Consider the following 25675-nt stretch of genomic DNA (forward strand, 5'->3'; position numbering starts at 1 on the left):
TCTCTGCACACACACAGACTCGACCAAGCCCCCTGTTGCTGGGTGTACCTGGGGCTCTCCTGACTGCTGCCAGGAGAGAGCACGGCACCGGTAGAAGCAGAAACGGAGCCAAGGCGGGGGCTCTTGGGCTGGCGTCTGGTCTGGTCGGGTCTCAAGATGGTGATGCGTAGGAGATTTTGGCGGAGGATGAGGACGGGACTCAGGACGACGATCTGGTCTAGTCGGTGGAAGGAGTCCGTCGCCCGGTGGAAAGAGGTACTTGGGAGAGGTACCCGCTGGAAGGCGCCGATGCAGGTATCTCGATCGGGAACCTGATGTACCTTCCCTGCGCAGAGCACCTCGTTCGGGGATGCGCCTTGCCTTCCTTGCCTTGCCTTGCCTGGCCTTCTCTCCATCGACGCGGGAAAGAGCATCTCAGACCTGCCTCACTCAGACCTTCCAGCTGTGATCCTTCCTTGCCTTGCCTCGCCTTGCCGCACTTGCGTGCTTACCTTACCTTACTTTCTGTACACATTGTCTTGGTAACCACCTGCCTCTAGGCAAGGCCGAGTGAGGTATCGTGAACTGAATATAACAGCCAGGTGCGCCTGCGTCGCTCCTTCCATCTGCGCGACCCAGCATCTTCTTTCCTCTCCTTCTCTCCCCCCGTCCCCGGTGCTGTCCGTAATCTTCATCGTGCCTCCCACCGAACCTCTCCTCCTTCTTGACCGAAAAGAGGCAGAGCGACAACAAAAAGCCTCCCCGGCCGGCGGCAGTGTCGAGGGAAATTTAATTCACCCACTTACATACTCCAAGTACGGAAATCCCACTGTCACTCTCACTCAGCACGTCACCCCAATCTCACCTCCCAACACACGCTATTACGACCCCAATCAGCCCTTCCCGGCACCCATCTTTTTTTTTTGTCCAGTCCCGATATACCTCCTTCTCCAGAAAAAGGTACTTGCATCCATGACATCTGTCAGCTCCAACAACCCCGGTCACCAAAGTCACTTTCCCCTGCACTTCCACCTCACATTCCCTCAACTGAACCCCGGAACACCCGTCGACTCCTTGTCCCCAGCACCACCGTCCACGCAGTTGCAGTTCAGCAGTCCACACCAACAATCCACTTCATCCAAAAAGTCCACAGACGCAGTCCCTCTCTGCCCGAATACAATAACACCACGCTGCTCCCTCGCCATCCCGACAGTGGCTCCCCTTCTCTGCTCCTCTTTCCCACTCTCTCCCTTCCATTCTCCCTTTTCTGACACTCTTGTTTTTATAGAACTTCTGTCCTAGCCACAAGACAGAAGAAGGAAGCTCTTGTCTCACGAAGCTTCCCAAACCAACCAGGTACGTCTTGGAGTTGAAGTCGCTGCTCTGCTACCGAGTGGCTGTTGGCTGCCCTGCACACCGAAAGACACCCCTCGCTCGCTGTCCCTGGCCCATACCCGTGGCCCAGCCTGTCGCTGCGTCTCCCGCCGGACCGCTCTCCCTCACAAATGTTCTGCCGCGGCGGCGATCGCACCCCTGGCATTCCCCCCCATTTTCCCCTCCTGCGCTCGCTGGCGGTGGTCTCTGCTTCCCCAACAAGAAACTTTTTGTGGTTTCGTGGCTAACATGATACTTTCCCGCCTTTTCTAGAGACCCGAACAATCTCTGTCCTACAACCCCGTCAACCATTGCTCTGCGAATACCCTGTTCTGTTTAGTTGCAGAGCCCGACTATACGAATTAATCTCCTGCTCGAATCTTCCCCCTTTGAGCACCCTCTCCCGACTTGCGTCTTCTGCCGAATTAAGCTCCTGGAGCTCACCCGATTCATGACGGTCACCCCCTAAGATACCCGCAACACCCTCACCACACACCGCAATCATGACCGAAATCACAGCAGCCAACGGCTCCGGCCGGACCGTACCCCACGTTAACGGCAAGGCGACGTACGCCCAGAAGCACAAGATCGCCGACCACTTCATTGGCGGCAACAAGCTGGCCAACGCCCCGGCCTCCAAGGTCAAGGACTTTGTTGCCCAGCAAGATGGTCACACCGTCATCACCAACGTGCGTAGAAATCTGACCCCTGTGATTGCGTGCGAAACGTAGACCACAGAAGCTGACGAGGCGCGAATGCAGGTTTTGATCGCCAACAACGGCATTGCCGCCGTCAAGGAGATCCGTTCGGTGCGAAAATGGGCGTACGAGACGTTCGGCGACGAGAAGGCCATTCAGTTCACTGTCATGGCTACCCCCGAAGATTTGGCTGCCAACGCCGATTACATTCGCATGGCTGACCACTACGTCGAAGTCCCCGGTGGCACCAACAACCACAACTACGCCAACGTCGACTTGATTGTCGATATTGCCGAGCGTATGGATGTCCACGCTGTCTGGGCTGGATGGTAAATATTCCCGCATCCCTCTAGACCCAACAATCGCTAACAAGGGTTTCCACAGGGGTCACGCATCCGAGAACCCCAAGCTTCCCGAGTCCCTTGCCGCCTCCCCCAAGAAGATTGTCTTCATCGGTCCCCCAGGATCTGCGATGCGATCTCTCGGTGATAAGATTTCCTCAACAATCGTTGCACAGCACGCCGAGGTGCCCTGCATTCCCTGGTCAGGAACCGGTGTTGACGAGGTCGAGGTGGATAGCCATGGCATCGTTACCGTTGCCGACAACGTCTACTCCAAGGGATGCGTTACCTCATGGCAGGAGGGTCTGGAGAAGGCCAAGTCCATTGGCTTCCCCGTCATGATCAAGGCTTCCGAGGGTGGTGGTGGTAAGGGTATTCGTAAGGCTCTCTCTGAGGAGGGCTTCGAGCAACTCTACAAGGCCGCCGCAAGCGAAATTCCGGGTTCGCCCATCTTCATCATGAAGTTGGCTGGCAACGCTAGACATTTGGAGGTCCAGCTGCTCGCTGATCAGTACGGCAACAACATCTCTCTCTTCGGCAGAGATTGTTCCGTCCAGCGTCGTCACCAGAAGATTATCGAGGAGGCTCCCGTCACCATTGCCAAGGACATCACTTTCAAGGCCATGGAGGAGGCTGCCGTCCGTCTCGGTAGACTCGTCGGTTACGTCTCGGCCGGTACCGTCGAGTACCTGTACTCGCACGCTGACGACAAGTTCTACTTCCTCGAGCTTAACCCTCGTCTCCAGGTCGAGCATCCTACTACCGAGATGGTCAGTGGTGTCAACCTGCCCGCTGCTCAGCTTCAGATTGCCATGGGTATTCCCCTGCACAGAATCCGCGACATCCGTCTCCTGTACGGTGTTGATCCCAGGACATCCACTGAGATCGACTTCGAGTTCAAGCACGAGGGCAGTGAGAAGACGCAGCGCCGTCCCAGACCCAAGGGTCACACCACCGCTTGCAGAATTACCTCTGAGGACCCTGGTGAAGGTTTCAAGCCCTCCAACGGTGTCATGCACGACCTGAACTTCAGGAGTAGTTCCAACGTCTGGGGTTACTTCTCCGTCAGTACCGCCTCAAGTATCCACAGCTTCTCCGACTCTCAGTTCGGTCACATTTTCGCCTACGGCGAGAACCGTGCTGCTTCCAGGAAGCACATGGTTGTTGCTCTGAAGGAGTTGAGCATTCGTGGTGACTTCAGAACCACGGTTGAGTACCTCATCAAGCTTTTGGAAACTGAGGCTTTCGAGGACAACACCATCACCACCGGCTGGCTCGACGAGCTCATCACCAAGAAGCTGACTGCTGAGCGCCCCAACCCCATGCTGGCCGTCGTCTGCGGTGCCGTTACTAAGGCTCACCTTGCTAGCGAGGACTGCATGACCGAGTACCGCACCAGCTTGGAGAAGGGTCAGGTTCCTTCCAAGGACATTCTGAAGACCGTTTTCGCGATTGACTTCATCTACGAGGGTTTCCGCTACAAGTTCACCGCTACCCGCGCTAGCACGGACTCCTACCACCTCTTCATCAATGGCTCCAAGTGCTCCGTCGGCGTTCGTGTTCTCAGTGACGGTGGTCTCCTGATTCTGTTGGACGGCCGCAGTCACAGCGTCTACTGGAAGGAGGAGGTCGGTGCCACCCGTCTGTCCGTTGATGGCAAGACCTGCTTGCTCGAGCAGGAGAACGACCCCACTCAGCTGCGCACCCCCTCTCCCGGTAAGCTCGTCAAGTACCTGGTCGAGAACGGTGAGCACGTCAAGGCTGGCCAGAGCTTCGCTGAGGTCGAGGTCATGAAGATGTACATGCCTTTGATCGCTGCCGAGGATGGTATCGTTCAGCTCATCAAGCAGCCGGGAGCTACTCTCGAGGCTGGTGACATTCTGGGTATCCTTGCTCTTGATGACCCCAGCCGCGTCAAGCAGGCCCAGCCGTTCGTCGGTCAGCTCCCCACCTACGGAGAGCCCGTTGCGGTTGGTACCAAGCCCGCACAGAGGTTTACCGTCTTGCACAACACCCTCAAGAACATTCTGCTCGGCTACGACAACTCCGTTATCATGGCTGCCACCCTCAAGCAGCTCATTGAGGTTCTCCGCAACCCCGAGCTGCCCTACAGCGAGTGGAATGCTCAGTTCGCTGCCCTCCACAGCCGTATGCCTCAGAAGCTGGACAGCCAGTTCTCCCAGATTGTCGACCGGGCCAAGGCCCGCCACGCGGAATTCCCCGCCAAGGCTTTGCAGAAGGCTTTCCTGAAGTTCCTCGACGAGCATGTCGCTGCCGGTGATGCTGAACAGCTCAAGGCTACTTTGGCTCCCCTGAACGAGTGCCTCGAGTCCTGGTCCGAGGGCCAGAAGGGCCACGAGCTCAATGTCATCAAGAACCTCTTGGCCTCTTACATCGACATCGAGCGTCTCTTCACTGGCCACGGCACTCAGGAGGACAGCGTCATCCTCAAGCTCCGTGACCAGAACAAGGACGACATCCGCAAGGTTGTCCAGACCGTCTTGTCTCACAGCCGTGTTGGTGCCAAGAGCTCCCTGATCCTTGCCATCCTCGAGGAGTACCGCCCCAACAAGCCGAACGTCGGAAACATCGCCAAGTACCTCCGCCCTGCTCTGCAGCAGTTGACTGAGCTCCAGTCCTCTCGCACGACCTCCAAGGTCTCCCTGAAGGCCCGTGAGATTATGATCCAGTGCTCTCTTCCTTCCCTCGAGGAGCGCACTGCTCAGATGGAGCACATTCTCCGTTCCTCCGTCGTCGAGTCTCGTTACGGTGAGGCTGCCTGGGACCACCGTGAGCCTAGCCTTGATGTCATCAAGGAGGTCGTTGACTCCAAGTACACCGTCTTCGACGTTCTGACTCTCTTCTTCGCTCACGAGGACCCCTGGGTTTCCCTCGCCGCCCTCGAGGTTTACGTCCGCCGTGCCTACCGTGCGTACATCCTCAAGCAGATTGAGTACCACTCTGATGAGTCCGACACTCCCCTTTTCTGCACTTGGGACTTTGCTCTCCGCAAGATTGGCCAGAGCGAGTACGGTCTGCCTCTGCAGTCTGCCGCTCCCTCTTCTCCCGCCACTCCCAGCGGTGGCTCTTTCGACTTCAAGCGCATCCACTCCATCAGCGACATGTCCTACCTCAACCACAAGTGGGATTCCGAGCCTAACCGCAAGGGTGTCATCGTCCCCGTCAAGTACCTCGATGATGCTGAGGATTTGCTCGGCAAGGCTCTCGAGACCCTTGCCGTCTCCGATAAGGCTAGAAAGCGTAGCACGCCTGGTCTAATCCCTGACCTGAGTGGCAAGCGTAAGCCTGCTGCCCCCAAGGTCGACTCTGACGAGCTTTCCGCCGTCATCAACGTCGCCGTCAGGGACTCTGAGAGCCAGAGTGACCAGGAGATTCTGTCCCGCATCGTCCCCATCGTGGAGCAGTTCAAGGATGAGCTTCTGTCCCGCAACGTTCGCCGCATCACCTTCATCTGCGGTCGCAACGATGGTTCTTACCCCGGCTACTACACCTTCCGTGGCCCCGAGTACATCGAGGATGACAGCATTCGTCACAGCGAGCCCGCTCTTGCTTTCCAGCTTGAGCTCGGCCGTCTCGCCAAGTTCCACATCAAGCCCGTCTTCACCGAGAACAAGAACATCCACGTCTACGAGGGTATTGGCAAGGCCGTCGACGGTGACAAGCGCTACTTCACTCGCGCCGTCATCCGTCCCGGCCGCCTCCGTGACGAGATCCCCACTGCTGAGTACCTCATCTCCGAGGCTGACCGCGTCATCAACGATATTTTCGATGCCCTTGAGATTATCGGCAACAACAACTCCGATTTGAACCAGGTCTTCATCAACTTCACTCCCGTCTTCCAGCTTCACCCCTCGGAGGTCGAGCAAAGCCTTCAGGGCTTCCTGGACCGCTTCGGTGCTCGCGCCTGGCGCCTTCGTGTCGCACAGGTTGAGATCCGCATTATCTGCACCGACCCCCAGACCGGTGTACCTTACCCTCTGCGTGTCATCATCACCAACACCTCCGGTTACGTTGTTGATGTCGACATCTACGCCGAGCGCAAGTCTGAGAAGGGCGAGTGGGTCTTCAACTCCATTGGTGGCACCAAGGAGAAGGGTCCCATGCACTTGCTGCCTGTCTCGACTCCTTACGCTACCAAGAACCCTCTGCAGCCCAAGCGTTACAAGGCTCACCTGATGGGTACCCAGTACGTCTACGATTTCCCTGAGCTCTTCCGCCAGGCCATCCAGAACACCTGGACCCAGATGGTCAAGAAGCACAGCACTCTTGGTACCCAACAGCCCAAGGCTGGTGAATGTGTCTCGTACACTGAGCTTGTCCTTGATGACAAGGACAACCTGCAGGAGGTCAACCGCGAGCCTGGCACCAACACCTGCGGTATGGTTGGTTGGATCTTCAACGCCAAGACCCCCGAGTACCCCAAGGGACGCAAGTTCATTGTTGTCGCCAACGACATCACCTACATGATCGGTTCCTTCGGACCCAAGGAGGACAACTTCTTCTACAAGTGCACTGAGCTCGCCCGCAAGCTTGGTATCCCCCGCATCTACCTCTCCGCCAACTCCGGTGCTCGTCTTGGTGTCGCCAACGAGCTCATGCCTTACTTCAAGGTTGCGTGGAACGATGCCAACAAGCAGGATTCCGGCTTCAAGTACTTGTACCTCGACGAGGATGCCAAGAAGCGTTTCGCCAAGGATGTCATCACCGAGGAGGTTTCCGAGGATGGCGAGAAGCGCCACAAGATCGTCACCATTGTCGGTTCCGAGGATGGTCTCGGTGTCGAGTGCCTGAGAGGCTCTGGTCTCATCGCCGGTGCCACCAGCAAGGCCTACAACGATATCTTCACCGTCACCTTGGTGACGTGCCGCTCTGTCGGTAAGTACAAAATGATCTTTCCAAACTGGACATGGCTAATAAGACAACAGGTATTGGTGCTTACCTTGTCCGTCTCGGACAGCGTGCTGTCCAGATTGAGGGTCAGCCCATCATCCTCACCGGTGCCCCTGCCTTGAACAACGTTCTTGGTCGTGAGATCTACACCTCCAACCTCCAGCTTGGTGGTACCCAGATCATGTACCGCAACGGTGTCTCCCACATGACTGGTGCTGACGATTTCGATGGTGTCTCCAAGATTGTTGAGTGGATGTCCTTCATTCCCCAGAGCCGCGGCAACCCGGTTCCCATCAGCCCCAGTGTTGACAGCTGGGACCGTGACGTCGTCTACACGCCTCCTCAGAAGCAGCCTTACGACGTCAGGTGGATGATCCACGGTCGCACCGACGAGGATGGCACCTTCGAGTCCGGTCTCTTCGACAAGGACTCTTTCGTCGAGACTCTCGGCGGATGGGCCCGCACCGTCGTTGTCGGTCGCGCTCGCCTTAACGGTATCCCCATGGGTGTCATTGCTGTTGAGACCCGCACTGTCGAGAACATCACTCCTGCTGACCCCGCCAACCCCGACTCCATCGAGCAGGTCACCAACGAGGCCGGTGGTGTCTGGTACCCCAACTCCGCCTTCAAGACTGCCCAGGCTATCAACGACTTCAACAATGGTGAGCAGCTGCCTCTCATGATCCTCGCCAACTGGAGAGGTTTCTCTGGTGGTCAGCGCGACATGTACAACGAGGTTCTCAAGTACGGTTCTTACATCGTCGACGCCCTCGTCAAGTACGAGCAGCCCGTCTTCGTCTACATTCCTCCCTTCGGTGAGCTTCGTGGTGGCTCTTGGGTCGTCGTTGACCCCACCATCAACCCCACTTACATGGAGATGTACGCCGACGTCGATGCCCGTGGCGGTGTCCTCGAGCCCGAGGGTATCATCGGTATCAAGTACCGCAAGGACAAGCAGCTTGAGACCATGGCCCGCCTTGACCCCGTCTACGCCTCTCTTAAGAAGCAGATGACTGCAGACCTTCCCAAGGAGCAGGCCGATGAACTCAAGAAGAAGATGACCATCCGCGAGAAGCAGCTTCTGCCCGTCTACTCCCAGATCGCTGTTCAGTTCGCCGACCTTCACGACCGTGCCGGCCGCATGAAGGCCAAGGGTGTCATCCGTGATCAGCTAGAGTGGAGTAATTCTCGTCGCTACTTCTACTGGCGCCTGCGCCGCCGTCTCAACGAGGAGTACCTCCTCAAGCGCATGAACTCTACCATTGTCACCTCCGGACCTGGCTCCGACCGCACCCAAACTCCCGAGGCTCGCCAGCGCAACCTCCAGTTCCTTGAGTCCTGGTCTGGTGTTGTCAACTTCGCCACCAACGACCGCGAGGTTTCTGAGTGGTACGAGGGCAACCGCAAGTCAATCACGGAGAGAATCGAGGCTGTTAAGGCTGACAACTTGGCCACTGAGCTGAGCGCCATCTTGAGGAACAACGCCAACGCTGGTATGCGTGGTGTCCGCGAAGTTCTCCGCACGATGCCTCCTGAGGAGCGTGACCAGCTCCTCAAGTACCTGAGGGATTAAGTATATGTGGACTGGATGGCGTATGGGTAATGGCATTAGATGTGTTTGGGATGATTATGACTATGTATGAGCATTATTCTGCCGTGTGTTAAGATAGATTTCAATGTTGGGATAACTTCCCGTGTAATGATACGACGTATTTATATTTAGCATACTCTAGCCTTTGTTCTTGTGATGATCTTCCTTTGCCCCGCCTGAACTCAAGCGACTGAATATTGAAGACGTACTTCCTGAGGCTTCAACCAGCAAGGGCTATGCGCCGTCTCCTGATCGCCGATGTCTGTGTGTCTTATCTCCGATAGGTTTTCTAACATCTCACACCACCACGCGAGATTAAGCGGGAAGAATGACACATCTCCCACGTCGAAGAGCCAGGATCAGATCCTGCTGTCGGCGATGGATCTTTGACATGCGATGGCGGTATCCCACCGGCGGGTGAAGGCGGCTCGAAGGGGCGCATAAGCTGACGAAGAACGGCATGATGTCGTGTTGCATGGCGGAGGAATTGCACCGCGCGCATGCGGGCTGCGACATGCTAGCTAGGTCTGTATTTGCGTACAATGTATTTGACGTCTGACATTCCCCAGGACTGCGTTAAGATGGGAATAACTACTGAGAACCGGCTGTATTAGCGCGACTTTGGGGGTTTGTGCCCATTGAGATGGTGTTTATTTGCGTGTACAGCGTGTAGTATAACATGCTGCGCGACTTGTCCATTCGCACAAGTCATCGATCGACGCGTCTATGCATATAGTACTGGGCTTTTTGATTCTTCTTTCCATTTACACCTAGGTTTTTTTAGTATTCTATAAAGTGAAAGTCTTGAATGATACGCTTCAAGCTGTTAGCAGATCGACGCTATTCAGCTGCGTCTTACAAAGTATATCGAATTGAAGAGTATCAGATCATGTTAGGTGCTCCGTCGTTGCCGGCTGAGAGATTTCCCAATCATCGTCGAGGACGGAAAAGAATTTCGGATTTCGGATATCAGAATAAGTCCAGGCCATGTTGCTCGCGGAAAGCTGCCGTTCTGTGTACATGGGGGTTAGAGACGTTACGGAGGCAGCCCGTACTACGTAGGACCCATCGGCCAAAAGCCGACGGGATAGTACTCGTCCCCCCTCACCGAACTGGATCTCTTTGACGTCGAGGCTTAATCTGACGGCGTCGTGGTCTTGGCGAGGTTTGTAAGAGGATTGCTGTATTGGGTAGGTGAGCCGCGTGGGATCCTTGGATGGGGGACTGTCAAACTTACGATTGGGGATCGGGTGCGACACCACCCCTGGATGGATGGAGGGTGGGACTTCGGGCCGGCCCATTTTCTTGGTCCGAGGGGCGGGTTTGATCTGATAAGATGGGAGGTGGCCAATTAGCGGCAGGCGGGCTTGTTATGATTTTGTCTTGGGCTTGGGATTGGAGTTGGCGAGTGCTGTTTTGGTATGGGAGGTGCTTCACATCTCGATGGGCTGAGATGTTTCCAGGCTTGGCTGCCGCCGATTATGGAAGAATAGGAGACCTACGAATGACGAAGACTGACTCATTACGAAGGATGTTGCCAACTATTGCACAGCTGAATATCAGGACAGTGATGAGAAGATGGTCTTGCATCGAGGATGGCAACAATGAAGAGATTGGAACACGGACGGGGCCGGATGCCCCCAACTATCCTCGTACCATCCATCCCGTGGGCGGTTAAGATGTCTCCTTTCAGGAAGTGGGTAAACATCCAACCTCTGTCCGGTCAAGGTCGGGTGAGCCTTGGCATGAAGGTCGGTCTCCGATGCGTATTACGGTGGGATGAGATCTCCGGGCATGCTGGGAGATCTTATGAACAGAGACCCTCCTTCCTCGATCTTCTGCGGAGGTTTGTGTGCAGAATATCGGTCGCAGACTGCTGACTTTCCTCTCTCTTGCTGAAATCTAGGGGCATCCTGCACACACCCAAGATGCCCGCCGCGTTGAAGTCGATATCTGAGCAGGCGCTGGCCATGGCCCACGCGCGCTCCCGCACGAGCTTCGACGTCGAGAAGCTCACCAACCTCATCTACGGCGGGGCGTCTGTCGTCCGCGCTCGGCGCGCGGCTTGGGCGAGGGTTGAGAAGGCGCTTGGGACGGATGATACGTCGCGTCTGCCAGGGCACTATGCCAAGACGAGCCGCGAGGATCTGTAAGTTCCATCTCGAACATCCCCCCCCCCCCCCCCCCCTTTCCCGTAAACGACCACTGTGTTGACCGAGAGCGTGCCCAGATACCTCGACGGCCTCCGCATGGGCCGCGCCGTGTGGGAAGACCGCCGGACGCACAACCACGCCCACTTCGACTGGCTCACGCCGCGCTACACGCTCTTCAACTACTCCCCGTTCGGCCTCTCGCCGGCCATGTTCGTCAAGATGCTGCAGCTGATGGCGACGCCGGCGCAGCAGGCGCGCTGGCTTGCCCCCGCGCTCGCGGGGCGGATCAACGGCGCGTACGTGCAGACGGAGCTGGGCCACGGGACGTTTGTGCGCGGGCTCGAGACGGTGGCGGAGTTTGATCCTGCGACGGACGAGTTTGTGATTAGGTCGCCTGGGGGCGCGGCGAGTACCAAGTTCTGGCCGGGGAGTCTTGCGTTCTCGGCGTCGCATGCGATTGTGATGGCGCGGTTGGTTACACGGGGTAGGGATGAGGGGGTGCATCCGTTCATGGTGCAGTTGAGGGACGTTGAGACGGGGCGGCCGGTGGAGGGGGTCGAGTTGGGGGATATCGGGGTCAAGATGAGCCACAACCAGAACGATAACGGGTTTGTGAGGTTTGAGGGGGTGAGGGTGCGGAGGGGGAACTTGTTGATGGCGCAGGCGGCGGTTGGGCGGGACGGGGTGTATGAGAGAAAGGAGGGGGCGCATGAGAAGGCTGCGTATGGGACGATGATGGTGACGAGGTCGAAGATGACGTGGGTTAACGGGGTGCAGCTTGCTGCGGCCGCGACGATTGCGACGAGGTACTCGACGGTGAGGGTGCAGGGGACGCTGCTGTTTGGGAAGGGGGATGAGGATGAGCTTCCGTTGATGAGCTTCCGCAGTCAGCATTTCCGGCTGTTGACGTTGGTGGCGAAGGCGTATGGTATCTTGTTTGCGTGGAAGTATACCGAGGAGGCTCATCGGGAGTTTGAGCGGAGGAGCGAGGAGGGTGACTTTTCGACGATGATGGACGCGCATGCGCTCATCTCGGGGATGAAGGCGTGGTCGTCGGCGATTGCGTCTGAGGGCACGGAGGATGCGAGAAGGGCTTGTGGTGGGCAGGGATATCTTGCCATTTCGGGTTTGCCGGAGCTGGTGCAGACTTCTGCGATGATGTGTACCGGCGAAGGGGACACGCATCTGTTGTTCCAGCAGCTGGCGAGGTATCTGATGAAGTTTACGGGATTTGCAGGGAAAACAGGGGAGCAGGAGTTGCCTGGGGATTGAGGTATCTTGCAGCGCCGTATACGAGGAGGTGTATGGAGGCTGACTTCAGAGATCCGAAGGATGCGAGAACTCAGCTTTTGATTTTCCAACATCGGGCGCAGAGATTGGTTGATCGGGCGGCGAGGGGACTGAGGAGGGGAGTGGAGAAGGGTAGAACCAAGGGTGAGGCATGGAACCAGTGTGTCATGGGGCTTATGAGTGCTGCGAGGGCGCATACCGAGTATCTCATCTTGAGGGAGTTTGTCAGAGCTGTGGAGAAGGTGGAGAATGAAGAAGTGAAGAGCGTGTTGGAGAGGCTGAGATCGGTATTTGCGTTGTCGACGATTGTGAACCCACAGTCAGCGGACGCCTTGACCTTTGTCGAGGATGGGTTTTTGTCGGAGGATCAATTGGATGAGATTCGGCATACGCTCGGAAGGCTGTTGGACGAGTTCTGCCCGATGCAATTGGGCTTACTGATGCGTGGGACTTCACAGACGCTGGGTTCGGCAGCGCTATCGGAAGGAAAGACGGAGAGGCGTACGAAACGCTCATGAGTTGGACAAGGCAATTACCCATCAACAAGATGGTGAAGAGAAATGGAGGTGTTCATCCTGAGGCTTGGAGAAAGTACATTAGGCCGGCCCTGAAGGGCGTTGAAGAAGACAAGAAGGAGTCGGGGGGAAGGGGCATTGAGTTTACACCTTATGAGAGGGAACATCAGGTGATGATGGCTGGAAAGGCTGCCGCAGTATTGTAAACACATTTCTAAGGACTGACTGGGCCTTTTTGCTAAGTAATCGCAATTTTTGTTTCAGTCAAGTGTTCTCCCTGGGCATCAACCGGCCGCAAAGCGCGGGGGTAAACGAATCCAATTCCTACTCTTTTGTATCTTCCCAGGGTTTCTTCCACTTGCTGTACCAAAAGCCCCCAGTAAACCATTTCGCAACTCCCAACCGTGAGGAGATCATGGCAATTGACCTAAGCAGTCAGCGGTGTCGGGAGGAAACGAAGCTCACCGCAGAAAACCTACCGAGCCGCAACGTGAACATGAACCATGGCCTGGTATGCTAGTGGTTACGTCGCAATGACCGGAGGGTATTGCGCGGTGTATCATGTCATCGCCCAGGAAATGTAGATTGCTTTTAATAAGAAGTCAGCCGCATTCAAAGAAGCCTCGAAAGATAGTCTCCTACCATATATCAAAAATCGGCCGGCGAACCGAAGCCATGACGAGGAACTGGATGTTATGGGTCGGGCATTCTTGATCAAGCCTTGCTACCCCAATAATCTTGCCATCCGTTGTACTGTATGAATCGTGCATCAGGTAATCTTTCATCTTCTTACCTGGTTCTTCAGAGTTGAGTGCGGAGAACGCCAGCTCAATATTTTCAGATCTTTGTAGGCTCGACGCGATGCTGGCATGTGTCACCTCCTCGGACAGATGATTGACACAGCATTCTTGCAGCGGAGTAAGCTCAACGCTGAGCATTTGACCCTTTGCTTGTACCAGTCCCGAGTCCATTAGCTCCAGGTTCGCGATATCGTCCCGGCTCTCTGGCCTAATTGGGATGCTGTTGTAGGTCCCCAAGGGCCACCTTTTCGCACCCCCTGAGGCTGCCCAGGACCATGATGGCAGCTCTGGCAGATACTCATCGTCACTAGACATTTCTATCGGCAGCCAAAGAAGTTGTTCGAGCAGTTGTGCTTTCCAAACGCCGAACTTGAACATAGTATTAATGACCTCGAGAGCCGGCCTGCCTCCCGCCACGTTATTTTCAGCTGATGCGGTTTTCTCGTCTGTGAACATGTGGCGGAATAAGTTAGATGCACCAGTTGTCTCAGTCGCAATGCCGCGGATCGCAACTAGTCGATCGGAAGGATAGGTGAGGACCTTCCCGGTGTATTCGCTCAACAGTGCCAACCAAGAACTTGAAAAAACTTGAGGCTTTGAGTAATTCCATTGTTCGTTATACTCGCGATGCGAACACACCCATGACATGCCCCCTGGCATGAACAAGACTTTCCTATTGGCGAAGTACCACTCTTGATAGGCCCAAGCTCGCTGATGTAGTGGGCCATGCGATGGGGCCGCAGGCTCTTGAGGGAGTATCGCCAACTTATATTCTCCTTGTGAAGATTCAGATCTTCCCGTGATGAGAGAGTATGGCGAGTATGGTAGAGTGAAAACCTCGGGGTGAGGGCGTTTTGCGATGAACAATCCCTCGGTCGAGTCCCTTGAGCCAGCAGCAGCGAGGACCAGTGTGGCGTTCTTGTAGATCGATCCCATGTTTTCGGACTCTCGAAGCCATTCCTTGGGGTCATCTTGCACAATACAGAGAGAGTCGATCCACAAGTATTCGATCTGAAGGGTCGATACAAGATACACCGCATCCCGAAATGTTGCTGGTAGTTGATCGAATGGGATGTCGGCCATTCGGGCTTCGAGATTTTGCCGCGTTGTCCGCAACGGCTGCTTATTGATAGGACCCCAACAGTGGCTTAGGGCGCAGTAGGACCCATGCGAGTCTTTTGTTCTAATGAGCCTAACCGATATGTGATTGCTTGCATCCTTAGTGATGGAGAGAACCCGTGTTGGTAGCTTTGAGGCCTTGGCAGTGATTGGAGCCAAAGGCTCCGCCTCAGGGTCGCAAGATCCGTCTAGGCATGGTCTGGAGATTGGATGACCTTCAATGCAATGATGTAACCATTCTCTTATATGACTTGCGGTTTTAGCTGAATCATCATCCAGGAGTGGTGGCCGAGTGGTTATCAGCTTCGATGCAGGTGTGCCTGTACTCAGTCGCCGGAGTTAGACCAGACTTTCTGCCCAACTCTTTCCTCAAGGAACTGCTTGCCTTTCGAAGCCCAGACCGCCAACTTCAACGGTCGCACCTTGGGCGAGGTTTTCCAACTAAAGCCAAGACTCGAAAAAGGATCTTTGCTCATTCCTGAGAGAAAACACTTAGATGCCTCGATGTTGACATCATACTGGTCTCCGAGCTTATCCGGCATATCATAACCCGGCCCGTATCCGTCTTTCAGGAACCGATGAACGTGGAGGCAGAGTTGGCACACCGAGGAATGTTCTTGCACAAGTCTCCGTTTCTTGAGGCTGAACGTCTTGCTGAATGCGGTGATTGTCCTCGGAGGCGGGAAAAAGTCGAAGAACTCATAGCAGCCGGGACAATAATCCAATCCATTGACGGCCAGGGTCATGTCCCGGAAGGCATAGGCGACATCCATCGGGTACACAACCAACGCCCGAACAAAAGCTGCCACATCAGTGACGCACCGGCTCGAGTTCTTGTGCAAAATTGTGCGAAGATTTTGGAAAAAAGAGGGGTTTGGGCTCAGTCTTACTGGGTGCCGTCTGACAGGGCGCATCAGAGCAGTCACCTAATTGGTCTACGCTCTGATCATGCACACGCGTGGAGACTTTCAGCTGGTGTACCGGTGGCGTTGTGGGAGGGTCTGGACTAGCCGTTTTCTATCGCTAGCTGAGTTCCGACCATCACTTACACTACAAGACATCATTGGAAGGGAAAACTCAGCAGCGCCGAGATTTTGGGTTGTAATTCTAAGTGGGAGCAGTCCCTGGTTCTTAGAGAAAATTTGATAAAATTACGTGGGCGACGCTAAATCAATAATTTCTATCGTGGTTCTATGTCAACTCTGCCATCGTAACGCCGGCAGTAGTTATGATCAACACGTCTTGGCATTGTTGAAGCTTGCTTTGCAGAAGGCGCTGCAGCTCTGATTGTCTTCAACCTGAGAGAAGCTTTGACACGACGACCCAAGTTGGCAAGAGCACCTCTGCAACATAAGGTTAGACAATTTGAATACAATAGAACCCGTCTTGTAATGATCGGGTATTTGGATTGACCGAAATCGAAAGCAACAGCAGACAAGAAACATGAGGGGCAGGATTTTCGAGGGTGGTTTGGCTTACGTGTAGAGCGTACGCGTTTCCCGCGAAAAGTGAAAGGGCGACGGCAATAATTGAGAACTTCATTTTGATTGTAATGGTGTAATAGCTTGAGAGCCGAGGTTTTATTGAGTTGAAGCCGCTTTGGTGTATGTGTGGATTCAGACGAGGGTAGATGCGCCGATGCACAAGAGATCTGCCGGGAGAGCAGCAGAATAAATAATCTGGACAATCTGATCCGACACCGCGATGTTAGTTCTGAATTCCATCCGTTTGCCAAGAAACATTACGCAACCCACCGGACCGGCTACATTAGGAAGCTTATTGGGTTTCGGAGGTTTTACCATTGTTTTCAGGGATAAGTCCGCAGACCGAGAGTTTTGAACCAGCCAGTGTCGGTATGATCAGTAATATCCATGCTAGGCGAATTGGCCTGAGCTCACAGTCAAGGGTCCCAAACGAGAACACCTCATTTTGTGTTTGTGCGACAAGCGGGAACATTGCGGGGATATTCTCCCTAGTCTACGAGGCATGGACGGAGACTTTTCAAGGCCGCCAGTCGCAGGTCTCGAGTCATGATTCATGTGCAGCATCGTCTTTTCAACATTCCAAAGATATTATTAGGTGAGGTTAAACCTTCTATGAGGCCTCGTGAGCTTCGAAACATCACTCAAATGAGCCTCTGTTTCTTGCAGCCCCTTCAGTTAAAATCAGATCGTAGTTTTTGCCCGAATAAATAATCAAAGAGAAGTTCGACGATATTCCGAAGAATACATGACTGGAATTATACAGAAATTTCCCCATCCTGATCGTCACGTTTCTTGCCCCACAATCTTCTACGTACACGTAGGATCCCGGGGTGATCGGATTCACCCGATGTCTTGTTCGCACCTGCATTGTCGTGTTCGTTCGCCCCATCTCTGTGTCTTAGAGGAGAGAACTTTCTTATGTCCCAATCGTACATATACCCGACAGCCACAAGAAGGAAAGGTAAAGGGACAGTTACTGTGACAGTGATGTAAGCATGTGACACTACGACAAGCATGACTTACGAAAGGGGCCATACGAATGACTACTAGAGACCACCAAGGTGCGCCAAGGAAGGATTCCACATCTAAGGCAAACAAACTGGTGAGGAACGAAAGAGGTAACTGGATTAATCTTCAGCATAGGAAGCAGGAGGCTATGAATTGTCCCACAAAACTTACAAACCAGACAGTGACGACCGTGAATATAATGACTCTCTTTCCCTGGTCCACAGCTTCTTTGGCCTGTCGATTAGCAATTTCGCTCTCGTGAAGAGTAAGAGTCGTTTGCAACTGCAAATAAGATCAGAACTCAGTAGCGAAAAGGGGTGTTGGTTCTTCGCTTACAGCCTCTTGAATGTTGCGAGCAAGCCTGTCCAGCTCGTCGATGTCATTTCTGACGTATTTCGCCTTCATATTCTCCTCAAATGCTGCGTTGCTAGCACTGTGAATCGCTTCGTCCAAACTAGTCTGGACCTTCTCTTGGTAGTCGGCTACAGTTTTCAGAATGTGTAGCTCGTCACGGACGTCTTTGATTTGGAACAGAAGATTGGCCGCCTTCCTAGTAGCACCTAGAACAGCCGTGATTGTGAGTGAGTGGTCCTTGGCTTTGGAATGCTTTTCATCTAGTTCAACAGGTTGTTTGGAGAACTGGCGGAACAAGTCCGCTTCCTCTCTTCCCTATGAAGCGAGTCAGCTAATAGTCCATTGACTGAGATGCGACTCAGCTGACAATTTTGTTGATGAAATCGGAGAAGACTTGGCGAATTGATCGCTCTTCGGTGTACCGAATGATCTTGCTCTGGTCAGAAGTCCACTTCTCAAGTTTATGTTTCCTTTCGTAAACACCAATGCAATACTCTGCAATAATCTTGCACAATTCTTGTGGCGAACTTAATCCGCCATTGAGACTCCCGTCCTCATCTCGACGGCGAAGATGCTGGCGGATTTCTGCTACAAATGCGTTTGCTCCGTCTACCTTGGCGCAAGATGTTGATGTGACAAGCCATCCTGTGAGAGTGATCAGTACTCCTCAGAAGTGAATGCCCTCAAAAGGTTTGATTTACTGTCACCAATGGTCCATGCCCAAAGCTGGCTAACGCGCAGGATTGTCCTGGGCATGTCGCTTTCATCTGCATACGGCCCCATGTGCAGGTACTTGGAGATCACCTGCGTCCTGTTGCGTCCTTTTCGGTCATTGGTGGAATCCTCGTCTTCAGCAAAGTGGTAGTAATGCTCGTCCAATGTTGGAGAGTCATGCATGACAGAGCCTTCGTAAGCGCTGAAAAGATGCTGACGTTGGGAAAGCTGCGACCCAGAGGTTTCGTTCCGCTTTATAGATTCCATTTGTTCGTCGTATTTCGAGACTACAAGAAATGGCATCTTATTGAAACCTTCAGCAGCTGAGCATGAGAATGCAAAATTCATCTTCATCTTACATATAGTGCCGATGCTGGGCATTCATGAGAGTTGGTAGATTCAGGTTTACCATCATCCTGGGGAGGGGCTCCTTGGTTGGATCCAGCAGCCTTGCTTTGGTCTAGGCTTGTGTTATCTTACTTAATCATCCTAAGCTTGTGGTATAATGTCATATGCTCACTCTGGGTTTTGTTTTTGTGTGGGTCCTGACTTTCATCCTGCTGCATTCTAACGTACCGAGGACGCATGAATCGTGATGGTGAAGTTTTATCAGGTACTTGAACCCAGCTGGCTTGTAGAAACGAAGTCAGCCTGTCTTGGGGCCCTCTCTCCTTTTCTGCTTGCGTTTTCATGATCTTCATTCCGGTGTTCTAAGTAAAAATGAGGTCAGCTTTTTAATCTATCTCCTTTGAATGGTAAAGCCAAAGAGATCTTACTTTCATCCAGTCCATCTATCCGTCATTAGATTGTTTTCATAAACGTTGTGGGCTGCCTTCGGCTTACATTGGTGGCTGGCAGATGAACCCAGGTGAAGCTGCTTTCGGTGTCGGGAGTGTTTTCTTTCGAAAACTCTGTAGCTGTTCCTTCTTTCCACACAGATTCCTGTATTTGGCTTATTGTGATCACATCGATTGGTAAATCGCCATAGACAATATTGCTGACCTTTCGAAACCTGAGCGCCTCCAACTCCTTCTTGCGAAACCTGACAACTGCTGCTTTGTAATACTCCAGGCACCTCTGCATTTCATCGCTGGGTTGCAAAAGCTTCCAACGCGTCTTAGGCTGTTGCTCACTTCTCATCTGAGGAAGGGAGTTTAGAATATCTTCCATTTCGTCCAGAACCTGACTCGGGGTCAATTCATCCTTGCGATCGGTATTCCGTTTCTCGTCTGGATCCGAATAGCGTTCCTTCAACTCGTTGATGATTCTGGTACCGTAGGTTCCGTGATCTGCGGTCAAGTCATCAGCAGCAGGGCAGTTCAGCAATACTCGAGGCATTCGATGGTATATCGCCCAATCAACGAGCGTCCATTTATCCTTGTATCCTAGCGCTTCGATCGGCTCACGAAGCTCCAACTTTGACAGAACCTCGATAGCGGCAGGGTGTGATTCCGTTCTTATTGCAAGCCGACACAGCAGCTTGTCTCGCAAGGCGAAGTTTGCCTCAAGGCGTCTGGCCAGAGCCTGCAGCAGTGGAGTAGACTGCTCCATGTTGTCAAAAACATCGTCGAATGCCGTCTCATTGTTCCGCCTCAAAAGGTCTTGTTCCGGCCACCATTTGATCATCTCCAATGCCATGTTCCATGCATAAGGGCTGTTAGATTTCTTCACTAAAGCCATCACGTGACTCAGCGCCGTTTGTTCGATGTTGTCGATGATGTCCGTGTTTGGTCGCAGCTTTTGAAGAAAGTTCCGAAGTGAGTCTTCCGCAGCCGAAGTCGGATCAGCATCACAGAGCGTCATGAGGACTGTCATTCCCTCATCATCGCGTTGGTCAATGACTTTTTTGGAAATATCATCGTCATTTGACCCAATTTCAGCAAGGTGATCAACCATCTTGTCGAAAATTTGGAAGTTTGTTTCTTCGATGGCCGTCATTAACGGCGTCCAACCATTTTCATCCGCGATTCCAAGATCCACACGTGCTTTCAGCAAAGCCTCAACAACAGTTTGGCGCCCAAACCAAGCGGCCCGATTGATTGGCGTCCAACCCTGAAAGGACTCCTTATGGTTCAAGTTGTTCCGATCGACTTCGATAAGACGCTCCAACAAGTCTGCATCCATGTCATAGTAGCTTGCGCAATGGAGGAGACACCATCCATCTCGGTCCGGACCTCTTGTTGTGGCTCCATTATCCAAGAGCAGCTTGATCAAGTCCGTGTTGCCATTGTCGCAAGCAATGTGTAATGGCTGCACATCGTTTTCGTCCAACGCGTTGACGTTTGCGCCAGCACCGATAAGCTGTTCGGCGATCTTGTTGAGGCCTTTCGCAAGAGCAATGTGCAAAGCGGTTGAATTTGGCGGCTCCAAGGATGAGACATTAATCTCTTCCCGTAGCGTCTCCTCGAGATCTGGTCGTAAGGCTACGTCGGGATCGTCGATCATTGCCCTGATAGTCGCATCAGCAGCGGTATCATCGGCGATATTGAGACTGGTTTCAATAGGAACGTCGTTGATAGCTGCCTCGGAAGCCGCATCATTGGAACTGATTGGGACAAGATTGGAAACCGCGCCATCTGCAATATTATTGCTGTTGCCAAGGCCTTTTAGAAACAAAAGAAGCCTGGTTTCCTGTTCTGGACCAAATACCGCGTTCGCGTTGTCTGATACGTTGGGCTGAATTTGCCCATTACCGTCAAGGTTTTCTTGGCCATCATCTTCATACGGTGGCTGTGCTGAAAGGCGATCATCTGTTGGTTCAACATGATCGCCGAGCTGTTGGTCCTGCGGATCCTGGGATGTAGGATCCATATTAGAGTGCCGATTTCTTCAGACGAGCATACGGCAGTCAAACAGGTGCGCCTCCAGGCGGCAAACTGCGAAGAAAAAGTTAGAAGGGAAGAAAGATTCTTCAGGCAAGACCGAGTCGAAGATGGAAATGAGGGACGAGGAAACCTCGCTGGTAGGTTGCGAAAGCAACAGCTTTAAAAGCTCTTGGGCGGGAAGAAAGGCTGCCAAGATGATATCCCTCAGGCCGAGCGCCCAGCCTGCCCAGGCATGTGTTCCCAAGAGTCGATACTTATGCATGGGACGAAAGAGTGTTCTTTAGCGATCCCTCCAAGCGGGTTGCCAATTGGTAGCCTTGTCACCCACACCACTTGACATTCATGTAGCTTGCAGGATAAGCAAAGCCCTGGCTGACTCTCGGCGCTTACTTCCGTTTCGAGTGATACGTAGCAGTGACTGCCCACTCATCACGCTGTTTAATATGCAGCTCGAAATGCTTACTTCAGAAGGCGCAGGAGGCTCCTCTACACAATATGTGCAACCCCGCGAAAGGAACGTGGTGAAAAGGCTTGTCAGAATTGGCGCATGACCGGGCACGAGTTGTCAGCCTGCATGATTAGAAATCCGTCTCTCGCTCAGACTCAGGCTGGTCATATACTCATATGACAGATCAGGTTGGACAGATGTCGAAGGTTCACTTTGAATACTGCCTGTCTGTCTTTGCATCTCTGTTTCAGAAAGCGATAGGAACGGGTCACGCAAAAAGGGCCTGAAAAATTCCTCACATAGCTGAGCCATCACTTACATGCTCCGCATAACTTCCTTACCAACTCTTCCACACCCAAATCCCAACTCACTCCCTCCCTCCATCCCTCCGACCCTCTAACCACTCCAACACCTCAACATTCCTATCAGCCGGAAACACAGAATACCAAACCCTCACAACCCTCCCCGCCTCGACCGCCATCTTAACTCTCTTCAACAACCTAATCCCCCCATACTCAAACGTAGGCCGCCCCAACCCCTTCGCCATCTCCAGCCCAGCGTCGCTCAACAACTCATCCGGCAAGTGCTCCCGCTCCCGAAACTCCCTCTGCACCTCCGCCGTCTGCGCCGACACGCCAAAAAAAGGTGCGCCACCCCGGCACCCGCCAGGCGCGCCGCGTTGTCGCGGTACGAGCACGCCTGCGGGGTACACCCCCGCGCGCCCGGGATGGCGTCCCACTCGGGCGAGATCACCTCGCCCGGGGCGGCGGAGCGGTGGTATATGAAGATGAGGGTGAGTCCCGCGAGGGCGGAGACGTCGATCTTGGTGGACGGGTCGCTGGCGGTCGGGAGCGGGATGCTGGGGAGGGAGAGGCCGGGGAGATGGTCGCAGGCGCCGTCGTCGACGGGCGGGGGGAGGTTGGACGGGAGGGAGGATCCGAGTGCTTTTGGAACTTGGTCATGAGCGATTGCATACTCCAAAGTAGAGTATGTTTCGGGTTGAACTCACTGCTCATAATGTAAAGATGAACTTGTTCGAATTAGATCTTAGGACAGTTCGATCATGTTCGTCAGTCTCATAGCTGCCTATGAGGTCTCTTTAAATAACATTTGCAACTCTCAGAACAGTGTCCTCCAGTCGGAATGAAAGAGCATCAACTTCGGTTTCGCATTGAAGATCTGCGAAGTACGAAGAAATGAATCCAGGATCCATGCTGCAGTTGCCAGGCCCACTTACAAGATACGCCAGTTACGCCCATATGAATAACACATCTTGAGTAACACCACGAAATCGGAAGAATCTTTCTGGTTCCTGGGTGTGACACCGGAATGGGGTCTCTGAGAATACGCAGTGACTCACCTGTATTTGCCTCGGACTTGACCCACCAGGATTGATATCGGCAGCAAGCCTGGTCGTGCTTATGATGGGGCCGCGTGATTCGCGGGTAATATTCACTCAGAGAAGAGTTGCTTTAGCATAGATTGTATTTATGGAGTGACCAAAAAGGCCTATTGGTTATCAAAGTCGAAAGGAAACAAAGAACATAAGAAAGAATACCACGAGTGTCCCATAACACTAAGGAACCCCAAGTCCCCATACCTCCATCGAGAAGAACAAAAGAAAAGCCAGTAGAGTGATGCAATGTGCATAGAACTGATGAAAGCAGTGTCGGCTCCTTTGAAAGCCAGTCTCTGGATGATGTTACACAGATGGTATCAGAAGCACACATCAATACCATTTTGGGATACTTGACGCTGTTACCAAAGATGCGCTGCAGACTGCTCCGCGACCTAGTGGGGAACAAATGACACCGAATCTGAGACCGAGTAAACCGCGCCGCGGTTGCCAGGCTGAGGTGCGCTCGTGGTTCGGGGAACGCTACTTCCAGCGGACGTGTTTGACTGCAGCGGTGGCCGCTGAGTCCTGGCTCTCTTCGCTGCTGGTTGAGTGACGCCAGTGGAGGTTTCCTGAGTCGTTGCTGATGCTCGCTTTCGGCGGTGGTTATGAGTGTGCGTAGGGTGCGTCATGCTTGCTGGAGCAGCAGTCTGCATGTCGTTTTGCATGTTGTTCTGCTGCATACTAATCAAGGCTTCTAGCTGCATTTGCTGTTGTTCCAACTGGCGTTGCAGCATCTGACACTGGAACAGCGTAATCGAAATTGGCGGCTGCTCGAACCCACTCATTGAAAGTTGAGTCTGTTGAGTCTGTCCTTGGGAAAGTAAAGCTGCCGGTTGAGTGCCATATTGTGCCATGTAGGACGCATCGTTGAAGGTGTTGAGGCCTGGAGGTGCATGGCCTGTCTGAATATTGTTGAACGCACGGCTACTCATCCACTGTTGCGTAGTTGCCATGCCGCTCGACGTGGTAGCGGGCATTCTGAAGGGAATGCTGGTGGGAACTCTCGTGGGAATCGTGGCGGGCATACTGGCGGGCGCGTTGTTCATCGTGGTCATTCTTCCTGAGAACTGATTGAAAGTGGGATGAACGGCTGGTTGGCTTGATGTTCGCTGAGGAAGTGGTCTGTGTGGTCTTTGATACTCTCCAACTGATGTTCTGGCGACAATGGGAGTTGTTGCGGCTGTCACGGGTTGGAAGCGAGGCGGCAGACGCTGTGTGTGGGAAGATGCACCGTGGAAGACAGCTTGAGGCGGAGGCAGACGAGGGCTCTGGACTACAAATAATTAGCCTGTGGTTTTTGATTGAAGAGAAGTGAAAACATACCCAAGATTCCCGATGGAGTCCGAGGCGGCCAGATGCCTGTCGTGTCCTGCCAGGGATATTCTCGGTCGCGAAGTTGGGTGGCAGGAGCAGTAGCAGGCTTCGCAGCATCTAACATGACCGGGCTGTCGGACGGAGCCGGTGGCGTGGCTGCTGGCGTGTCAGCTGTGCGGGAAACAATGGAAAGAAGGCTTCCACTTACTTTGCGCGGTCACAGGGGAGATAACCTCCGAAGGGACGCTTAACTGCTCAGAGGCGGTCTCGCTGTCCTGCTCTGTAGTGTCGACGATACGAGTAACCTCAGCAGCACCGTTGGCGGTCTGCTCGTCAGTTCCGTCCATAGCAGGGAAGAAACTCTCAAAATTGGCGTTGAAATTCGCAAACATGTCATTGGCGAAGGCGTCGATGTCGAAGGTGTTGTTGACGAAGCCTCCGGCGGTGAGATCGTCGTTATCGGTGATGGCGTTTGCAAAACCAGTGTTCTGGCCACCAGAGCCATCAATGGCGGTCTCTGCAGAAGCTGTGCTATGGGAAGCGACATCATCGTCGTTGGCGACGACGCGAGGGGCCTCGTCGGTCATCTGCTCGACAGGTTCGTTCGCATCTTGGGTGGCGACGGCGTCCCCGCTGGCACGACGTTCGGCCTCAGCCTCTTGGCGCTCCTCCGCGTTCATCATCTCTGCCAGACGAATAATGCCTTCAGCAGCTTTCCGGTCGTCAGGAGGGAGGCCTCTGGCGATGACCCATTGCTCGTCAAGTACCGCCTGGTCGTACATTGTGATGGCCAGGGGTGAGATCGCGAGATTGCGCGGTGCGAATAGAAGCAAGTAAAACGATAAAATGCAGACAACTGTGTGGTACGATAGTACAAATCGGAAGCCAAGTATTGAGGTGACAGTTGATGGGGAATGGGGTTTGTCTGGTTGCAAAGGGAAGAAATTTGCAGAGTCGGCGAGGCGGAAGGGGGGAAGATGTAGAGGAGAGGGAAGGAGTCGGGGAAAGGCGTCGAAGGGTGGCAGGCCGGCGGCTTCCCGCGTCGCGAGAGGCAGGAGAGAAAATTTGTAATGGAAGCATCTCCGAAAGGAAGGTTCGACCTTCGCTGCCGTGGTGGAAGGAGCGAGGGAAGGTGGCAGGTGGTTGACCGACATCGCTCCTTCCTCGCCAGCAACGACCCTCAAGCTCCACGCGTGTTAACGCGTCGAGCTTAAAAATGTACTCTACGATGAACAGAACTTATTAAATGGCTACTTGAGAGAGTCCTAAAAGCTCGCCCGTGTGGGAAATGCGAAGTACGCAAACAGCATTGGACTTGGTCAGAGTCTAGACTTAAACTGACTGAATCACCGCTGCGT

General features: G+C 53.6%; 4 protein-coding genes across 4 annotated transcripts; 2 read left to right on the top strand and 2 right to left on the bottom strand.

Moving 5' to 3' along the window:
• Positions 1-1856: 1856 nt before the first annotated feature.
• Positions 1857-8876, top strand: cut6 (Acetyl-CoA carboxylase; the record flags this gene model as incomplete). The annotated part of the gene is made up of 4 exons (XM_037322704.1): positions 1857-2042; positions 2115-2380; positions 2436-7288; positions 7339-8876. 4 exons carry the CDS (start codon positions 1857-1859, stop codon positions 8874-8876), a joined length of 6843 nt encoding a protein of 2280 aa, XP_037180378.1.
• A 1946-nt stretch (positions 8877-10822) lies between these two features.
• ACOX1 (Peroxisomal acyl-coenzyme A oxidase 1) lies at positions 10823-12319 on the top strand (the record flags this gene model as incomplete). The annotated part of the gene is made up of 2 exons (XM_037322705.1): positions 10823-11043; positions 11125-12319. 2 exons carry the CDS (start codon positions 10823-10825, stop codon positions 12317-12319), a joined length of 1416 nt encoding a protein of 471 aa, XP_037180377.1.
• Positions 12320-13490: 1171 nt separating this feature from the next.
• Positions 13491-14735, bottom strand: CGCA056_v007458 (uncharacterized protein; the record flags this gene model as incomplete). Its single annotated transcript, XM_037322706.1, has 1 exon — positions 13491-14735. One exon carries the CDS (start codon positions 14733-14735, stop codon positions 13491-13493), a length of 1245 nt encoding a protein of 414 aa, XP_037180376.1.
• Positions 14736-17228: 2493 nt separating this feature from the next.
• Positions 17229-22620, bottom strand: ANKK1-1 (Ankyrin repeat and protein kinase domain-containing protein 1; the record flags this gene model as incomplete). The annotated part of the gene is made up of 12 exons (XM_037322707.1): positions 17229-17231; positions 17279-17377; positions 17435-17545; positions 17600-17932; positions 17985-18262; positions 18319-18634; positions 18691-18791; positions 18852-19041; positions 19108-19122; positions 19175-21124; positions 22259-22548; positions 22614-22620. The coding sequence occupies 12 exons, from the start codon at positions 22618-22620 to the stop codon at positions 17229-17231; spliced, it is 3693 nt and encodes a 1230-aa protein (XP_037180375.1).
• Positions 22621-25675: the final 3055 nt, after the last annotated feature.

The sequence above is a fragment of the Colletotrichum aenigma genome (genome assembly GCF_013390185.1).
Source record: "Colletotrichum aenigma strain Cg56 chromosome Unknown KSG_Cg56_contig04, whole genome shotgun sequence".
Lineage (NCBI taxonomy): Eukaryota > Fungi > Ascomycota > Sordariomycetes > Glomerellales > Glomerellaceae > Colletotrichum > Colletotrichum aenigma.